At 42.7% G+C, this 20,463-nt stretch overlaps 1 protein-coding gene across 1 annotated transcript in view; it reads left to right on the plus strand.

Annotated features, from left to right (window-relative positions):
• Positions 1 to 20,463, plus strand: part of CHN1 (chimerin 1) — a 160,084-nt gene that overhangs the window by 73,778 nt on the left and 65,843 nt on the right. Inside the window, exon 7 of the mRNA XM_068247020.1 lies at positions 18,176 to 18,464. Coding sequence (XP_068103121.1) covers positions 18,176 to 18,464 — 289 coding nt within the window. The remainder of the gene's footprint in view (positions 1 to 18,175; positions 18,465 to 20,463) is intronic.

A 20,463-nucleotide genomic window follows, 5' to 3' on the forward strand; every position in this document is an offset into this window, starting at 1 on the left:
TGGCTGGCAGGACCACGTGATGCGGAGTTTTCCGATCACGTGCTCTCCAGTCTTTTGCCGCATGCGCCGTTTTCGTCCGATAGTATGCGTCAAAAAGTACGCATCACAGACCCATCAGGAGATGCATAACGTGGCTCTAAATAGCATACAACTTCAAAGCTCACATGCATTGCGTTGGGGGCACGTTATGTGACCTTAGCGTCGCATCTAACGCAACGTCTTAGTGGGAAAGAGCCTTTAAGGTGTTTTTTTTTTTTTTTTTTGGAGGGATACAGAATAGAGTTTAGCCAGCCTCCTTTTAAGAGCTTTTGCATTACTCCCCGCTTGCAGGACCAAATAAAGTTTTCAGCCCTACAATCGAAAGTCCTTTCCCTGTTTAGAAAAAAAGGGTAATTCGAGAAGTACCGAAATGTCAGAGGACAGGGATTCTATTGCCCTGTGTTTTTTCTAGTAAAGGAGCTACAGGGAAATTATCAGTTCATACTAAATTTAAAGAGTCTAAACCAGAAGGTAAAATACAGAAAATTCAGGATGGATTTGATCTATTATTCATCTCTTACAGAAGGACGATTTCCTAGCCTTTCTAGACTGAAAAGATGCGTATCTTCAATTACCGATACATCTGACTTCTCAATAATACTTAAGGTTTGCCATCCAGATGGAGGAAGAGGTAAGAATGTATCAGTTTAATGCTTTGCCCTTCGGATTATCCTCAGCTCCAGGGTTGTTTATGAAGGTAATGTCTGGGGTTCTGGCTACACTTAGACATTGAAAGGTTAACATTTTGGGTTACCTTGATTTTCTGTTTTGGGGGACATCTCCCAATTCGGTAAGAGATCAGATTGTTACGACAATAGTCTTACTACAAGATTTAGGTTGGATCATTAATTGGGAGAAATCTTCCTTAATTAAATCCTACACAGATTATACATTTGTTTGGGCTATTTCATTAGCATATCAGACACAGGGGGAGCAATTCAATTCTATCATGGCTCATTCCACAAGAGGAATTTCGACTTCTTGGGCAGAGAGGGCAGGGGCCTCTATAGATCAGATTTGCAGAGCTGCGACCTGGTCAAGTCACAATACATTTGTAAAGCACTATCGCCTTAATGTATCTGTCTCTGCAGGTTTATCCTTCAGAAGGAAAGTTTTGCAAGCTGTGGTCCCACCCTAAGGTTTTAACTCTTGTATATCGTCTCATCCAGGGGTGCTGTCCGAAATGACGTTCTGGGAAAGACCACTTTACTTACGGTAAAGTCTTTTCCAGTAGTCATGAGGACAGCACCCCTGCAACCCGCCCTTATTTGGGTAGGAAAGAGAAATAAGTTTGTGTAAGCATCATTAAATGTCCGTGTCATCTTTTTATTAACTGAGGTACTGTGGCAGGTGTAGTATCTTATATGTGGCTGCCTATTGCTTATGCAAATTCTTCTTTTAACAGTTTCCTGTCCACAGTGGGGAGGGAGACAAGTCTCATCCAGGGGTGCTGTCCTCATGACTACTGGAAAAGACTTTACCGTAAGTAAAGTGGTCTTTTGCCCTACAATGAAGCCAGATCCTTATCAATTATTCGGAGACACTCAAAGATTCACAATAAAGTTGGCATTGACTAGATTTTTCGAACTCAAGGGACAGAAAACAGTGAAACCCTCTATTCCATTTGTCACTAACCTGCCAGATGATACTGAGACTTTGGCCTCCATTCATCAAGCATTGCTGCATTCGGTAATGCTGAAAACAGAGTTAACAGAGCATATAGGAAAATGTCAATTCATCAAGGCTGTTACTGCATGAAAAGCTGAAATTACAGAGCAGTGAGGTAAATTACAGACTTGTGCGGTAAATACCTCAACACATGTCAGTAAATGTCAATTCATCAAGGTTACAGAATGCGGTAAAGCCAAGTTTCATGTTTGATCTTCACCGGTGCTCTGTGGTGGTGAAAACCAGCTTCAGATGTCTTTGGTGTGGATATCCCCATTATTGACAGAAGCAGGGAGCCAATAGAAACAGCCCATCTCCTGCAAGTCTGGATGATCGCATCTGATAGGACCCACTGGCTCCTCCGGCGGGTCTAGCTTTCCTACCCCCCAGGCAGAGATGCAGAGGAGCTAGTGGGGAAATCGCCTGAGCATGTCATGTGTACTATCTCCTGGAAGTTCTTCTAAGCTGTGGCAACTAAATAAATGTAAAGAAAGACTAATGGACAAATTCATATTGAGCAGAGGCAGTATAACAAACATGCACATTTAAAGATGTGGGGATGCCTCTTACTATTGTAATGCTGTCTCTGCACAAACAGTTTGTAGCAAAAGAGACAACTCACACTGCTCTGCTGTTACTTTGTGAATGGGCTTTGGTAAATTACCAAACTTCTACCGCACCTGTGAAAATATTGATGAATTAACAAAAAAAATTCTAAAATGCTGAATGCTGTATTTTAACAACTTTTTTTTTTTTTAATCGAACAGCCTTTGATGAATCGAGGCCATTGTGCAATAAGATATTAGATAAACTCATCACCACAGGTCCACGTTCAACCCCACCACATAGCAGGGATCCATTTGTGACCTTCAATAAATGCGTGACCATTGAATTCAACAAATTTCCAAAACAACATTTAGAATACAAGAGTAACCTTACTAAGGAACAGTTTGAAGCAATAGAACTCCTGAAAACAATGATAACCTAATAATCTGAGCTGCTGATATGGGAGGGGGAGTGGTCATTCAAGACAGATATGACTGTCTGTCAGAGGTGCATAAAACTCTGGGTGACCGTATCTACTACTCGAGATTATCTCGCAACCCCACTGAGGAACTGAGCACACAATGGGCAGTTAGCATGTTTTGAGTCTCTCATTGGCTCGAATTAGTATGACTAAAGGCTCATACACTCATGCAACTTTTCCACGACTTTTATTTTCCGCGTACCAGCCAACTGAACGGCCAAATCACTTGCATACTGCGCGCGCAATCGGAATGAGGGACTGCACGATATGGATGCATTCAAAATAAGTACAATGTACACACGTGGCTAACTGCAAGTCAGCCATGTGAGTCAAACCGCCTGTTGGATTGGGCAAACCACTTGTTATCAGTCGCTCGTCTAGTTTATCACACGTTCACATGCCCAATTATCGCCCAACAGACCAGGTTTGGATGATATTTGGGTGGAAATTTGCATGTACAGTGGTGTGAAAAACTATTTGCCCCCTTCCTGATTTCCTATTCTTTTGCATGTTTGTCACACTTAAATGTTTCTGCTCATCAAAAACCGTTAACTATTAGTCAAAGATAACATAATTAAACAACAAAATGCAGTTTTAAATGATGGTTTTTATTATTTAGTGAGAAAAAAAACTCCAAATCTACATGGCCCTGTGTGAAAAAGTGATTGCCCCCCTTGTTAAAAAATAACTTACCTGTGGTTTATCACACCTGAGTTCAATTTCTGTAGTCACCCCCAGGCCTGATTACTGCCACACCTATTCTAATGAAGAAATCACTTAAATAGGAGCTATCTGACACAGAGAAGTAGACCAAAAGCACCTCAAAAGCTAGACATCATGCCAAGATCCAAAGAAATTCAGGAACAAATGAGAACAAAAGTAATTGAGATCTATCAGTCTGGTAGAGGTTATAAAGTCATTTCTAAAGCTTTGGGACTCCAGCGAACCACAGTGAGAGCCATTATCCACAAATGGCAAAAACATGGAACAGTGATGAACCTTCCCAGGAGTGGCCGGCCGACCAAAATTACCCCAAGAGCGCAGAGAAAACTCATCCGAGAGGCCACAAAAGACCCCAGGACAACATCTAAAGAACTGCAGGCCTCACTTGCCTCATTTAAGGTCAGTGTTCACGACTCCACCATAAGAAAGAGACTGGGCAAAAATGGCCTGCATGGCAGATATCCAAGGCGCAAACCACTTTTAAGCAAAAAACATTAAAGTGAACCTTAAGCCAGAAAAAAAAAAGTTTTACTCACCTGGGGCTTCTACCAGCCCCCTGCAGCAGTCCTGTGCCCTCGTAGTCACTCACTAATCCTCTAGTCCCCCGCTGCCAGCTAGTTTCGTTTTTGCCGATAGGCCCGTCAGGACTGGCCATGCGTAGCTTTTTCCGCATTCCTGACTAATTAGCGCTATTGCGGACCGCAGCGCGTACAAAAATACGCGTTGCCGCATATCTATGCGTGCGTAATGCGGCAACGCGTATTTTTGTACGTGTCGCGGCCCGCAGTAGCGCTAATTACAGTCGGGAATGCGGAAAAAGCTACGCGTGGCCAGTCCTGACGGGCCTGTCGGCAAAAACGAAACTAGCTGGCAGCGGGGGACCAGAGGATTAGTGAGTGGCTGCGAGGGCACAGGACTGCTGCAGGGGGCTGGTAGAAGCCCCAGGTGAGTAAAAATAATTTTTTCTTTCTGGCTTAAGTGTCTCTTTAAGGCTCATCTCAATTTTGCTAAAAAAAAAAATCTCAATGATTGCCAAGACTTTTAGTAAAATACCTTGTGGACCGAGGAGACAAAAGTTGAACTTTTTGGAAGGTGTGTGTCCCGTTACATCTGGCGTAGAAGTAACACAGCATTTCAGCAAAAGAACATCATACCAACAGTAAAATATGGTGGTGGTAGTGTGATTGTCTGGGGTTGTTTTGCTGTTTCAGGACCTGGAAGGCTTTCTGTGATAGATGGAACCATGAATTTTGCTGTCTACCAAAAAATTCTGAAGGAGAATGTCCGGCCATCTGTTCGTCAACTCAAGCTGAAGCGATCTTGGGTGCTGCAGCAGGACAATAACCCAAAACACACCAGCAAATCAACTTGTGAATGACTGAAGAAAAACAAAATGAAGACTTTGGAGTGGCCTAGTCAAAGTCCTGACCTGAATCCTATTGAGATGTTGTGGCATGACCTTAAAAAGGCAGTTCATGCTAGAAAACCCTCAAATAAAGCTGAATTACAACAATTCTGCAAAGATGAGTGGGCCAAAATTCCTCCAGAGCTCTGTAAAAGACTCGTTGCAAGTTATCGCAAACGTGATTGCAGTTATTGCTGCTAAGGGTGGCCCAACCAGTTATTAGGTTCAGGGGGCAATTTCTTTTTCACACAGGGCCATGTAGGTTTTGAGGTTTTTTTCTCACTAATAAAAACCATCATTTAAAACTGCATTTTGTGTTCAATTATGTTATCTTTGACTAATAGTTAACGGTTTTTGATGAGCAGAAACATATAAGTGTGACAAACATGCAAAAGAATAAGAAATCAGGAAGGGGGCAAATAGTTTTTCACACCACTGTGTGTACGAGCCTTAAAGGACCACTATTGCGAAAACATGTAAAATTTAAAATACATTTAAACCTATACTAAGAAATACATTTCTCCCAGAGTAAAATGAGCTATAAATTATTTTCTCCTATGTAGCTGTCACTTATGGTAGGTAGTAGAAATCATAGAGCTATCAGGTTTTGGACTAGTCCATTTTCTTCGGGGTGGGTTCTCATGGTTTTCTTGATTTTCAAAAGCATTTAGCGAATGGCAGTTGCTCAGCCCAACTGCTAAATAGGATGCAAACAGGTAGGGATGCTGGGCAGCATCTTTGAATAGATCCTTTCCAAGAAGAGCTTTAGTAAAAAATAAACAAAAATACTGAAAATCTTAAAAGATCGACTAGTCCAAAACCTGTCTGTTCTGTCAGATTTGTACTAGGGATGATCGGAACGAACAAATTCCGATCCGCCGGAATTCGCGGATTCCGCCATGTCTAAATTCTGTCGCTATGAAATTTCCGCCGGATTTTTACGATATTCCGCGGAATTCCGGATTCCGACGGAAAAATTAAAATAATCGCAAATGGAACCTTGCTTATGCTATATGGTAGCCCATAGACCCTATACACTGTTCCCTATGTCCTTTTCTCCCTCCTACCTTCTTCCCGGAGGGAGGAGGGTCTCGTCTACCAGGGAATTGTAGAAGGGAATCGTCTTCTTGGATATATCATAATGGTACATGCTAGGCTGGCTTCAGCATGTAGTGTTGGTGGTGGTATAGTGAGCTACCTACCGAGCACTAGACCTGGGTTCAATTCCCGGCCAAGACCTGGATTCAATTCCCGGCCAAGGTTTGTAAGTTGGCTTTTAAAATTCTATAATTCCCTGGAAGACGAGATCCTCCTCCCCGGAAGGAGGGAGTGAGGTAGGAGGGAAGGAGGGAGTGAGGGAGGAGGGAGTGAGGGAGGAGGGAGGAGGGAGTGAGGGAGTGAGGGATGAAGGAGTGAGGGATGAAGGAGTGAGGGATGAAGGAGTGAGGGATGAAGGAGTGGAGTCTACTGAGTAGAAAGACTTCTTGTTAGACAGAAATCAGTTAGGGGGGGGGGGGGAATTTGAATTCCGCGGAAATCCGTTTTTGTTCCACGGAATTCGTCGCTTCTGAACCGGAATCGGCAAATTCCGGCCGGAATTGTGGAATTTAAAAATTCCGCGGAATGCAGCAACCAACCCTAATTTCTACTACCTACTGTAAGTGACAGAAACATAGGAGAAAAGTAATTTATGGCTCATTTTACTCTGGGAAAAACATACTTTTCATTTGTAAAATTTTGAAAAGATGTAAACATTTTTTTTTTTTTTTTTTTTTGTGATAGTGGTCCTTTTAAGTAGTAGGCATGAAATGTGTTAAAGAACACTTTAGGTGAGAAGAATATGTAGGCTGCCATATTTATTTTCTTTTAAACAATACCAGTAACCGACTATGTCAGAAACACTTGATCTACATGCTTTATCAGGGTCTATGGCTAAAAGTATTATGCTGAGAATACACTGGTCATTTTTTGCGGCAGATAGATGGTTAGATAGATAATTTCCAACATGTCTGATCTCCCGTTCAATCATTTTGCCGCTCGATTCCTGATAGAGGTCAATGGAAAAAGATAAGAAAAACGAGCGGAAGATAAGCAAATTGAGTGGAGAATTGAGCTGCAAAATCGATCAAGGGGAGAATCAAGCGGAAAAAAACGACCCGTGCATTCCCAGCATTAGAGGCAGAGGATCAGCAGGATAGCCAGGCAACTGGTATTGTTTAAAAGGAAATAAAAATGGCAGCCTTCATATCCCTCTTGCTTCAGTTGTCCTTTAACTGTGCATTTTGTACAGTGTTGTATAGCTTGGAAGGAGATTGTGGCCATTCGGGATTATGAATGTTTTATAGGTCAGCAGGTTTTGATTGATGAGCTTTCTGATGCACTGAAACAGGGTAATGCATTTCTAGCTCCTTTCCAGTAAGATTATACCAATAGCAAAGGTGAGTTTCCAGTCACATATTGCAAAGTCCGAATTTCAAAATAATAAATCAGGATTTCTGAATCTTTGAAGAGTCAGGTCCATGAATTAAAGAGCTACTTTTAAATATGTTGGTGTAGCAAGTGGTGTGGAGCTATTTAACAGTTGCTCCACTATTGCAGCTGTTGCTGTTTTGTTGTTGGTGTACCTGAACTCAAGAACGCTTTTTGTAAACAAAAGCTAAGGGTGGACTCACCCCACTAATCAGTGGCTGGATAGTGTACTGGTTAAAGTGGACTTGAACTCTTGCACAGGACAGAAGGAAAACCTAGAAAAATGCACCCTGTATGTATTTACAGAGGTTAGCCTGTCTAATTCCCCCTCATCTGTGACTTATCACCACTGAAATTTGATCTCTGGTTGTGTCAGCTGACTACCATGGCAGGGCAGCTAATTTGTAAACACAGGATCTTAACAATATATCTGCTTCTGTGAAAGCAGGAAGTAGACACACTGCAGAACTACTGCCCCTGTGCAGAACACTCCCAGCCACTGGAGCGTCAGCCACAGAAGATGCCAACCTGGTGAGGTCGGCATCTGCAACGGAGGGGGACACCGGAGCTGCGGTGAGGGACACATCGGCTGCAAGGGGCTGGAGGGAGCCCCAGGTAAGTAGATCTTTTTTTTTTTTTTTTTTTTCTCGGATGTTTCCTTTAAATGTATACAGTGAGAATAACATTTTTTTTTTTTTATTTTTTTTTTTTGGGTACAATATTCATTTATAAAGGATTAAGTCAGTGTTTCAAATCTTTCCTCGCCATGATTTATATTCAAAAATTTATCACAGGCGATGACATCTTTACTCCTGTCAGATGCAATTTAGCGGAATGTTTTTTTACTAAATTCTAAATCCAGAGAAAATAATGCCTAGTCTCCTAGGATGCTCTGGGAGGAGAGTTTCGTGTAGCTAAACAGCCTAGGCTAAACATCACTGGGAGGGTGGCGTTACATACCAATATACAGCAATGTATACATATAAGGTAGTGTTTCTGGTGCAGAAACCAGGAAAATTTCTATAAAAATAGCTATCCTGTATAATTTACATTATGATTCTTATAATTTGTTAAACTTTATAAAGTCCTAACCTATTATGCAGCTCTGTACAATATATAGGGGAGACATCACAGCATTAAACGTTACACAGGGACAATATCACGTTCCTTAATGACACACAAAATAGTTATGTAAACCATGTAGGGATAAGTATAGCAGATGTGTCACTGAGGATATATGGGGATGCAGAAGAACACAGAGGGAGAGGGTCCCTACCAAATAGGCTTGCATCTAACCACTTAGGCCCCATTCACACTTGCAAAACGCTAGCGTTTTGTTGAGGTGATTTTTGGCGATTAACGCGAAAAAAATCGCCATTCACACTTGGCAATTTTTTCGCGTTTAGCGCCTCTATAGCACTAAATGTGATCGCCAGAAAATGGTACAGGCTACACGTTTGCGTTTGGCGACAAGTGAGATCGGGCCCATAGGGTATTATTGCACTAGCGCTTTAAAAAGCGCTAGCGCTTGAGCGTTTTGCCGAAATCGTCTGCAAAACGCTCTGGTGTGAATGGGCCCTAACTGTATGTCACTACAGTGCCCCTTTAAAGGATTCCGGACATGATTCAAGAGTAAAACTTCATACATACCTGGGGCTTCCTCCAGACCCCTTCTGCCTGATCTGTCCCTCGCTATCCTCCTCCAACTCCTGGATCCTCCGCTATGGCTGCCGGTCACTTCGGGAGTCAGAGCTTACTGCGCATGCGTGGCCGACCCACTGAGAGCTCTCTCGCCTACGCAGTGTTACTGCACAGGCGCAAAACACTCCCACCTGCAGGAACGCGACGGGGGAGCGAGCGTGGTCACACTGGATCTGCGGCGACAGTCCCCGACTGGCCAAAGTTACCGGGAGGATTGCATAGGGGGACGGTGAGGGAGCGATCAGGCCGAAGGGAGTGGAGGAAGCCCCAGATATGTATGAATTTCTACTTTTGAATCATCTCAGGTACAGCAAGATTCTGGACTATGGACCTGCATGCTTATCTATCTTAAAGGACCACTATCGCGAAAAAGTAGGCAGTTACAATCTGACAGAACCGACAGGTTTTGGGCCAGTCCATCTCCTCATGGGGGATTCTCATAGTTTTCTTGGTTTTCAACAGCATTTCCTGAACAGCAGTTGCAATGCCTAACTGACAAAATAATGTGCAAGTGAGTAGGGGGCTGGCTCGTATCTTACTATTTTGGCAATTAAACTGCTGTTCAGGAAATGCTGCTGAAAACAAAGAAAACCCTGAGAATCCCCCATGAGGAGATGGACTGAAACCTTTTGGTTCTGTCAGATTTTAACTGCCCACTTTTTTCTCAATAGTGGTCCTTTAACCACTTCGGTACCAGCAGCCTCTGCCCCCTTAAGGACCAGAGGCTGCTGGTACGCTAAAACGCTGCATCCCGACGAATCGCCGCAATAATCAGTCGCTCCCGCTGGTCACGCTGCTCTGTCCACACCGCAGGCTGCTCTCTCTGCCGTCTCTATGACGACAGGGCGCTGTGCGCCGGTCAAGAGCCGCTTTCATTGGCTTCTGACCCTGTCACTCAATGTAAGCCAATGGGATTTGCTTACAGTAATGACAGGGCCAGGAGCCAATGAAAACAGCTCCTGCCCGGCTCACAATGCTCTGCCATCATAGAGGCGGCGGGGGCGCGCAGTGAATGGGACGTAGAGCTTACTGCAGGTCAGAACCGCAGTGCCACCTGCTCGCCGTAGATTTAAACTGCGTCGGTCCGCAATAGGTTAAGAATGATACAGCACAGATAAGGTTCATAGTCCAGAATCTTGCAGTAATTTTTTCGTTTTAGAATCTTCTTGTGAGTTCTGTTGGAGGGTAGGAGTAGGAAGAAGACAATTAAGTGTTCTGAAAAAGTAGGTGTTAGTGTTTCAGAGCCTTCTGTTCTTTCTTAACAGAAGATACTGATTGTTGTAGGGCTATCTGGTTGCCATGGTTTCCCTTCCTCCACATGCTTGCTGGCAAGTTTGGTTTGCAATGAGTTTTCAAAGAATAAGCTTCTTTTCATGTGAAATGTACACAGCCGGTCCTCCACTTCCTTACAAATAGCATAAAAACTTATCTGGGGAATGGAGATCAAACCTCCAAATGTGGAGTCTTTGAAAACATCTGTTTGCTGCAGAAAAAATATATAATCTGAAATCTCAACAGATGCTTTGCCAAATTTGTTTACTGTTCTCGTCATGCTAGTGCAAAATCTCATTGCCATGACTGATTATTTCCGTTCAAGTGAGGAGGAGTACACTGTAAAAACTCTTCAGTCAGTAATACTGAATCTTATGTGTTTTTACCGCTCTTCCATAAACCTGCAGCAGAGGAACATTTATAAAACCCACGCAGTCTTAGGGTCCTCTTCCACTAGCAAACAAAAGGAAAACTCAAACGCAAGTGATTCAGATTTTTCATCAGTTTAGTTGTGCAATTGTGATTTTGCATTTATCTTTTAACATGAAGCTCAATCGCAGGTAACATCACTCCAAAAAGCGATTGCTATTTACAGAGAGTCGAATCACAATAGTGGAAAATTGTTTTCACGATTCCTATTTTAAAGTAGCAATGCTAGCGTTTTACGATTTTGAAGCAAATCGCTCTCAGTGCAAAAGGGCCCTCAAAGCTGTTGGTATGTCCATTTTTGCTTAAAGGGAACCTAAACTGAGAAGGATATGGATTTTTCATTTTGAAATCATACCAGTTGCCTGACTCTCCTGCTGATCCTGTGTCTCTAATACTTTCAGCCACAGGTCCTCAACAAGCATGAAGTCACACTGGATTAGCTGCATGCTTGTTTCAGGCGTATGATTCAGCCACTACTGTAGTCAGCAGGACTGCCAAGCAACTGGTATTGTTTAAATGGAAACATCCGTATCCCTCTCAGTTAAGGTTCCCTTTAAGGACTAAGGCGGCAGATACCCACCAGAGTTTACATATAAAGATATTCTGTGTGCGGCTATTCAATCACCACCTGTTCTTCCCCAACTGCGCATGCGAATTACCCCATTCAGTTGCTTATCCAGCAATGGAGTGGCCATCAACCTAGTTGCTGGGTGGCTGAACACATAGCCATCCATGTGGACTAGCACTTACACGCTTAGAACCCTTGTACAGTACAGAAGGAAAACAAAGAGAAATCCACCCTGTATAAATTTAGACAGTTTAACCTGTCTAATTCCCCCTCATCTGTTTCTAATCACCCATCGGTTGAATACTGCTCTGTGAGGCTTTGGGAGCCCAGGTGCTCTATACTGCGCTTGTGTGAGCGCACTCTCCTGTGCATGCGCAGCACGGAGCCGCCCATACTTGGATCACTCAGGCTTCCAAAGCCTCCCGTAGCGGTAGATTTGAATGGGAGTGACAGTGCTGGAACCAGGACACTGTGAGAGGACCGGGAAGGCTCTATAGGATCCAGAGCATTCCCTCTTCATAGGCAAGTGTTTTTTTTTTATTTTAATCCATTTCCGATTTTTGCTTTAAAGGTCAACTGAAGTGAGAAGAATATGGAGGCTGCTATATTTCTGGTTAAGTGCACTGCCTCTGACATGGGGAACCAGGGTTGGAATCATGGCTAGGGTCAGTAACTATTCAGTAAAGAGTTCAAGGCAAGACTCCCTAACACTGCAGGGTGGCCTCTTGAGCACGTCCCAGTGGCTGCAGCTCTTGAGTCCGACAGGAGAAAAGCACTATACAAATCTTCTGCTTATTATTTTCCTTTTAACCTTCCTGGCGTTCTGATTCCTGCGGCTCTGCGGCCACGGGAACGTTTTTTATGTGCATATTTTTTTTATTTTTTTTTATCATGTAGCTAGCCTACATGATTCCCCCCTCCCTGCGGCGTCCCTCCCACCCCTCCGATCGCCGCCGGCGCAAAGACCCATCCGGAAATCCCGTTCTGAACGGGATTTCCTTCAGGGCTTCCCCCGTCGCCATGGCGACGAACGGAGTGACGTCATCGACGTCACAGGGAGTCCCGATCCACCCCTCAGTGCTGCCTGGCACTAATTGGCCAGGCAATGCACAGGGTCTCGGGGGGTGGGGGATCAGTGTCGAGCAGCGACGAGCAGGTAGGACACGCAGCAAGCAAAGTGCTTGCTGTGTGTTTTTAAAAAAAAATTATTCAAATCGACCCAGCGGGGCCTGAGCGGTGACCTCTGGCATCTCTGGACGAGCTCGGCTCGTCCAGAACGCTAGGGAGGTTAAACAATACCAGTTTCCTGGCAACCCTGCTGATCTATTTGGCTGCAGTGGTGTCTGAATAACACCAGAAACAGGAATGCAGCTAATCTTGTCATTGCCAGATCTGACAATAATGTCAAACCCCTCATCCTGCATATGGTTGTTTAGGGTCTTTGGCTAAAGGCTCATGCACACGTCCCAACAATCTGCCCATTGTTAGTTGGGTGTGTGCACAGTTGACAAACAACCATAAAGGGGCCCATACACCTAACGATTTTCCCGCCGACATAAAGCCGTTTCGATCACAGTGATCGAAACTGCTGTGAAATCGCCGCGCACACCGCTGACAGAACGATCGATTTCCGTCCGAAATCGATCGTTCCCGTCGATTCCCGTCGACCCATCCGTTCGGAAGGTTTTTCTCGGTCGCCGGCGGGTCGGGAGTGCGTCGTTAGCGGCGTTCGAATTCCCGACGACCGACGCAATACAGCGGTAATACATTACCTGCTCCAGCCGGCGCGAGTCCCCTGGTCTTCTTCTCCGCTCGGGCTCCAGAGCTACTCAGAACTTCCTGTCCTGGCAGGAAGTTTAAACAGTAGAGCGCCCTCTACTGTTTAAACCTTCCCTGGACAGGAAGTTCAGTAGCCGGAGTGTGGCGGGGCCGGAGTGGAGAAGCCAGCGGGGACTCATGCCGGCCGGAGCAAGTAATGTATGCAGGGGGGGGCGGCAGCTCCACAGATTGTGATCGGTTTCAGGCTGAAATCGATTCACAATCTGTTTGCAGTAAAGGTGGCCATACGCTCCCTCTCTGATCAGATTCGATCAGAGAAGGATCTATCTGTTGGTCGAATCTGATGGCAAATCGACCAGTGTATGGCCACCTTAAGACCAACTGATTACTGGTTGCCAGATCCAACCGGCGGATCAGTCTGACCAACTATCATGCAGGTTGGAATGCGTGCACAAGTCTTTTGAACAACTTTGTTGTTTTTGAACACAGACATGTTGTGCAGTTTGTCATTTAGCTTGTACGCATAGTATTTAAGTGAGTTGGTTGTTTAGTTGGTTGGCGTGTTTGTCTGAATCACACTGCTGAAACAAGCATGCAGTTTACTGGGTCAGACTTGGGTCAGATAATCTGATCTGCGTGCTTGTTCAGGGTCTATGGCTAAAAGTATTAAAGGCAGAGGATCAGCGGGACAGCCAGGCAACAATGTCAGCCTCCATATCCCTCTCACTTCAGGTTTCCTTTAAACATGTGTTGCATTATATTCATTAATATGCTTAAAAAATGTTATGTACTATGTTATTCTAAACAAGTTTTGTGGTTTCATTAGCGAAGCTTGTTTTTGTTGGTTGTATTTGATTAGTGCTCTTCCTGTATGTAACCAAACATGCCTTAGCTCTAGCATGCATATCACAGCTGTGTTTAATGTACAGATTGTACACCGTATTGCCGGAACTGTCATTTATTTCACTAATGACACAAGTGTTGCAAGTTTGTGTACTTTACTTTCGTAATGCTATCTAATGAAATGAAACCCTTTCTCATAAAAAGGATAATTTGTGGCGTTTAGAAAAAAATGGGTTTCATTTATGTCCTGGGGGGCATAATCCCCCCCCCTCCCCCTCTTTATCAGACAGTGCAGGCTGCACACAGACCGGTGACAGCTCTCTGCATCTGTGTTTTCAAAACAATTATATGCATAGGTGATGTCTAGGGGATGGGATTAGCAAAATATAAAAAGGAGTATAACTAGTAAAAGCTTAAGTTAACAGAATTGTTTGGCACATAAGGGACTTAACATTCAATTACCTTAAGCTTTTATTCGCTGTTGTTACTACAGGAGGTAAGTTAATTACCTACTGTCCCTTTGAATATTTTATTTTTTTCCCACCTGGCCACCTCGACATCACCTATATATATAATTATGGTGGCTGGATAGTGTACAGGTTAAGGGCACTGCCTTTGACATGGGAGACCAGGGTTTTAATCCTGGCTAGGGGCAGTACCTATTCAGTAAGTCCTTTGGCAAGACTTCCTAGCACTGCAGGGTGGCCTCACAGTGGCTGCAGCTCTTGAGTGCTTTGAGCCCAACAGGAGAAAAGAAGTGCTATACAAATATTTATTATTATTATTATTATTATTATTATTACAGATAGTCCCCGGTTAACGAACGAGATAGGGACTGTAGGTTTGTTCTTAACCTGAATCTGTTCTTAAGTTGGAACATTGTGCCATCTCTGTCCCCTGTACCTCTTCTGTGCCTCCAGTGTCCCCCTCTGTGTCACCTCTGCCCTCTGTACCTGTTTATACAAGTTTAAAGCCATTTATTTTCTTTGAGTTTTTTAAAATCGGCTTTCTTTAAAATTGGCTTTCTCAAAAACTACAAGTCCAATTTGTAAAAAGAAAAAAAGGTTGGTACTTGTTCCCATGGAAACACAGAATGCCTTTTGTATGACGGGCGGTTGTAAGTCGGGGACTACCTGTATAACTATGTTGTTTTACTAGTTACTGTGGTTGCCCACTAAAACTAGGAGCACACCCGATCGATGACTATCAATTTCCAGCACACCTAAATTATGGTCGCTTTCGATTATATTGTATTTTGATGTTTCTATTTCTCCTGTAATTTCTTTCCCTCTCTAAAGCTCTCTACATGTATTTAAAATGGACCCTGCAGAGAGAGTGGTAAGGCTGCACAGAATGTAGCATTACTCTTAGGCCCCTTTCACACTTGGTTGTTTTCGCTGCGTTACCGCAAGGTAACGCTAAGGCAGGAAAATCTATGGGCCTTTCATACCTAGCCAATATGATGCGCCGAAAGTGACGTTTTCACCACACAGTCGGCATCAGGAATCCGCGCATTGGTGGCCAGCTTGCGTGGCTACGTGCGGTGGACCGGTAGTCATATAAGTCAATAGCAACGAAGCTTTTTGTAAACTGTTTTTGCGTCAACATTGCGTTGCACATTTGCAGAAGCTGATTTTTTTAATACACTTCCGCACAATTCGCATTTCCGCTGCAGGAAGTGAACCCTAGACAGCCTCACTTCCTTTTTGGCTTTCAGCCAGAGGGGGGGATTACTGCAAATTAATGTCAAAATCCCTGAAGGCTATTTTTAGCGGTGCGATCATCCCATCGCACCGCTGCCGCTAGTATCCAGTGTGAAACCGACCTCAATGTGCACTGTGTAAACTCTCATGGTTATTTTAGGAGACCACTGCTGATATACATGCTGTGGTAACGCACAGCAACACTGTCCGCTCACCATTCTCTAGACAGTAGGTGAATACCAGGCAGGAGGAATGCTTAGATAGTTAACTCAATTAAAAAAAAAAATCTTGTTCTACTGGAAAACAGAAAGGGACTTCAGAGAATTTCTTACTAGGGCTAGTATTATATGTACCTATGCTTATTTCATCATGTCACTTCAGATAAACATTAAGTGTTACATATGGTCTTGCACTATCTTTGTACTGGGTCTTGAAATATGCATTATAATGAAATGGCCATTATGTTTTTATTCCAGTCTTTTACTTGTGGCCATCTCACATTAAAACCTCTTGAGCTGAGGCCATCACTTAAGGCTGTCAGCCAACACGTCTTTCGTAAAAACCTCTTGATTTTCAGCAAGCTTTCTACAGAGCTTCCTTTGTAAAACACCAAAGAGTTAGTTCTTGGCCTCCGGCCAGGAATAAAGAATACTTACCCTTGTGCCATTCTGTCCCATTTAGCCGAGACTCTGGCAACAGATGCGTTTCAGTGTAATTGTTGGCACGAGAGCCAAAATGCTCCCTATATAGCCTCTTCCTAGTAAATGACAAGGCTGTGGAGGGCTTGCACTGCATCAAATCACTGTATTTATGAACTGCAGTAGAAGAGCTTATTGTCAGAGCATGAAACATATTCTAGGCAGGCGGTTGAAAAAAGACATAGTTCTAGTGCTGTAAAAATATCTCTAATGAATTGCTGCTGGACATATTAAGTTTTCCATGTATGTGATGAACTTTTTTGTATAAATCAGTTTGTAGTCCTTTATTTTTTCTTTACTTGTTGGGTTCCTCCGTTCAGCCTCAAAGTATTGACATTCTCAAAAAAAAACCTAAAAGATCTGAGCACCCCCATCAGGAACCTGTACCCACGGCAAGATTGCAGAGACAGGTCCTGATGTTTTTTGAACAAACTGAGAGGAGGAACAGCCTTATTTAAGACAAAATAAGGCTGCCACCCTCAACAACACTTTGCAAAATTCAGCCACCACTAGCAGTCGTACGTTAACGCATCTATGAGACACCATAAACGCACAGATTCCTGCACTGAAAGGAGATCTGTCTATGGCAAGTACTGCTGTCGAGCTGCACGCACTCAGCCTGTCGTTCACGTATCTTGGGTTAGCCATGGGCTCTAGGCCAAAACTAGGGGAACACCATATACACAATGCAATCTCACGCGAGTAGCAATGAAACAGAGCATACAATTCGGCACTAATCTGTAACACAGCACTCTGCAGTCTCTTTATAGGAGATGTAAATTCTCTGCTTATTACTCAGAAGACTAATTTATTAAATAGAGATTTACAGGTGAAACTTGACAAATTAGAATACCGTGCAAAAGTCCATTTATTTCAGTAATTTATCTTAAAAGGTGAAACTAATATATGAAGTAGGTGTTTTGGATTAATTAGCTGATTAGAGGCTGACACTTTGCGCTTAGAATATTGAACATTTTCACAATATTCTAATAGTCTGAGATTTTGATTTTGGTGTTTTTATAAGCTGTAAGTCATAATCATCAAATTTATAATAAATAAAGGCTTGAAATATATGAAATAGACTCATTACATGCAAAGAGAGATATTAGTTTCACCTTTTAAATTGAAATAAAATTGGTTTTGCATGATATTCTAATTTTTTTTGAGTTTCACCTGTAATATTCCCGAAAAATGTAACAAACGTAGAAAGAATATATACAAAAATATTTACAAAAACAAAAGTAAAAATGACAGACACACAACAAGACATTTGCTTATAAAATGTCTCATTTCTGCCATGGAAGGGCACGAGTTAGCTGATCAGGTCAGGTACTTTCTCTGTCTCAGGAACCCACCTTCGGAGAAAGACCCTTACTGAATATGAGAGCTAGTTCTTATAGGAGACAATGTACCCTGGGGCTACCGAAACTTCTAATCCAAAAATAATCAATATCCCTCCTATTCTATAAAAAGGGTGACATTTTTTAAATGTATGCAATCATCAGAAAGTTTCCTGTATCATCAGCTGATTATATTTAAATGTCATTACAGCAGACTTCAAAGGAGATGCAAATGCATCACTTTAAAAATGAGTTTATTTTGGATGCAGCAGACGGAATATGTGGACAGTCTAGGCGATAATCAAAATGTCACTCCAGAACTCTCCTAAGAAAATGAAATACAATGCATACAGTGTACATAAGATGGTGTTTCACACACAGCAGACAAAATGTGGACAAACAAGTCTACTAACTAAGATTTCTATTGTGTCATGTATATGTCACACCTCCATATACCATTACACCCTCCCCCCATATATCTAAATATCCCCTTTTCTTCATTTTGAGGCAGATTTGGAAATCAGACCAGAAACTTCAGGCTCTACCATGATGGAAAACATTTTGTTGGAGAAAAGAGGTTTGAATCCATCCACGACCTGGTGACGGATGGCTTGATTACTCTATATATTGAGACTAAGGCAGCAGAGTACATCGCCAAGATGACCATTAATCCAATATATGAACATATAGGCTATACTACGTTAACCAGAGAGCCAGCGCATAAGAAGCATATGCCAACGGTGAAAGAGGCACATGATGAGAAAGACTCATCGGGGGAAGATGTCACTGCTGAAAATAGGGTGAGTGATGGTCTGAATTCTTCTTGAACCTGAGAGCTTATGTTTGGAGACTTGAAATTGAAAGGTGTTTTTTGGCGTGTCTGGGTTTCAGCTTTCAGGGCTGTATGAGTTGCTGCCTGGCTTCTCATAGTTTGAGATTGTCTCCTTACTATCTAGCTTCTTATACTTGTTGGGGCCAGATCTTTACACTATCTAGCTTCTCATATTAGTTGAGACATGAACTTAACTATCCCACATCTCATACTTAAAGCCAGATCTTCACACTGCCTAGCTTCTCATATTACTTGGGACTAGATATTCACACAGACGGAAGACACAACTCGACATAACCTTTCCACAATACCTGCTTCTCATGCTTGTCACGGTCCAGTGTCCACACCACCTGACTTTTCATAACCATGGTGTTCCAATTCCCACACTGCCTGTTTTATCATGCTTGTTGTGCTCCAGTCCCATACTCACTGGCTTCTCCTACTTGCTGGGGTCCAAGCCTCATGTTGTAGTTATACATTTTTATGTCTGGTTCTTGGCTATTGCTAATCCAACACAAAGAAGAAAATTTCATGTCTGTTATATTGTTTTTTTTATACTATAATACTTAAAAGTCAAGCAGTAAATTACTGACTCAATTTGTAAAAGCCACAGCAGCTGAACAGAGCTGTATGTTCTGATTTGTTCAGTCTCTGCATTTCAGTTACTATAGTTCCTTTGGCTCAAATGGTGAAAGCAAAGCATATATGGCATAATGGATTTCTTAAACTAGGACTGAAATCAATTCTTCAAACCTCTCCCATAGATCCATACTTCTGTACTTAACATATGGATGTTTCCTTTTTAAAAATACCTTTTGCCTGGCAGTCCTACTGCAGTAGTGGCTGAATTACAGACCTGAAACAAGCATGAAGTTAATCCAGTCTGACTTCAGTCAGAGCACCTGGTCTGCATGCTTGTTCAGGGGCTGTGCTTGAAAGTATTAGAGACACAGGATCAGCAGAAGAGACAGGCAACTGGTAATTATTTAAAAACAAAAATCCATATTCTTCTCAGTTTTTGCACTAAGAGTGATTTCCCCATTGATGCAAGCTGTAGATGTGTCTTTATAGGCAACATAAGAAGGCTGACGATGGTATTTTGTGAAGGTTAGAATTTTAAAGTGGAAATGTTAGACTCTCTAGTGGTCTTATTGCTGCTTTGTCTTTGGTAGAGTTTCTCTTGCTTTATCTTCTATTGACATTCACGTCATTGCTGGAAACTGATTTCCCCATTTTCCCCTTTAGATAGCATAGCTCATATGTTCTTATTGACAACCCACTAGGGATTTGGTGAACTTGTCGCTCTCCTTTTTCTCAATTCTCCAAGGGAAACCATATAACCTGATAGAAGGTCCAAACTTTAAATTCTATCTAACTTTAAATCAATGGCTGGATTTCCACTTTAAAGTTTGAAACTTGAAAAATTAAATACAGTGTATGTGAAATAAGTACAATGCCTAATGCATACTACATCCTTTCTTATCCCCGTATAAAAACATTTATTGCTATATGAGATCCCTGTTACTTGCAGTGCCGTCCACTACCGTTGCGGATGAACCGTAAGTGAGGTGCCCGCTGCATTGTGGAATAATTCTATATAGGCCTATCGAGATAGGCAACACTAGAAGGGCAGAAGTGAGGACATAGCATGTCTTCACTTGCCCTTCACATAGGTGGAGACAGAGAGGGCACTGAAGCAAAGAAAATAACTTGCGCTGCCTGAGGGAGGCTGTAAAACAGACAGGTAATGTTGTATTTTCACAAGGAAGGGATTAAATGACTAAAAGAGGGGAAAACCTTGTTCACACTGCTCAGCAACACCCTCTCAGTACCACTGGTCCAACATTTCTCACTAGTGTAGCCGCTGAAAAGATAAACCTTTTTGGAAACTGTTTAATTTTTTGAAGACAGCCCCATTTAGCTATATTAAATGTGGTCCCCTATAACCTGGGTTTTTTTTCCCCACA

This window comes from Hyperolius riggenbachi, chromosome 7, assembly GCF_040937935.1.
Source record: "Hyperolius riggenbachi isolate aHypRig1 chromosome 7, aHypRig1.pri, whole genome shotgun sequence".
Lineage (NCBI taxonomy): Eukaryota > Metazoa > Chordata > Amphibia > Anura > Hyperoliidae > Hyperolius > Hyperolius riggenbachi.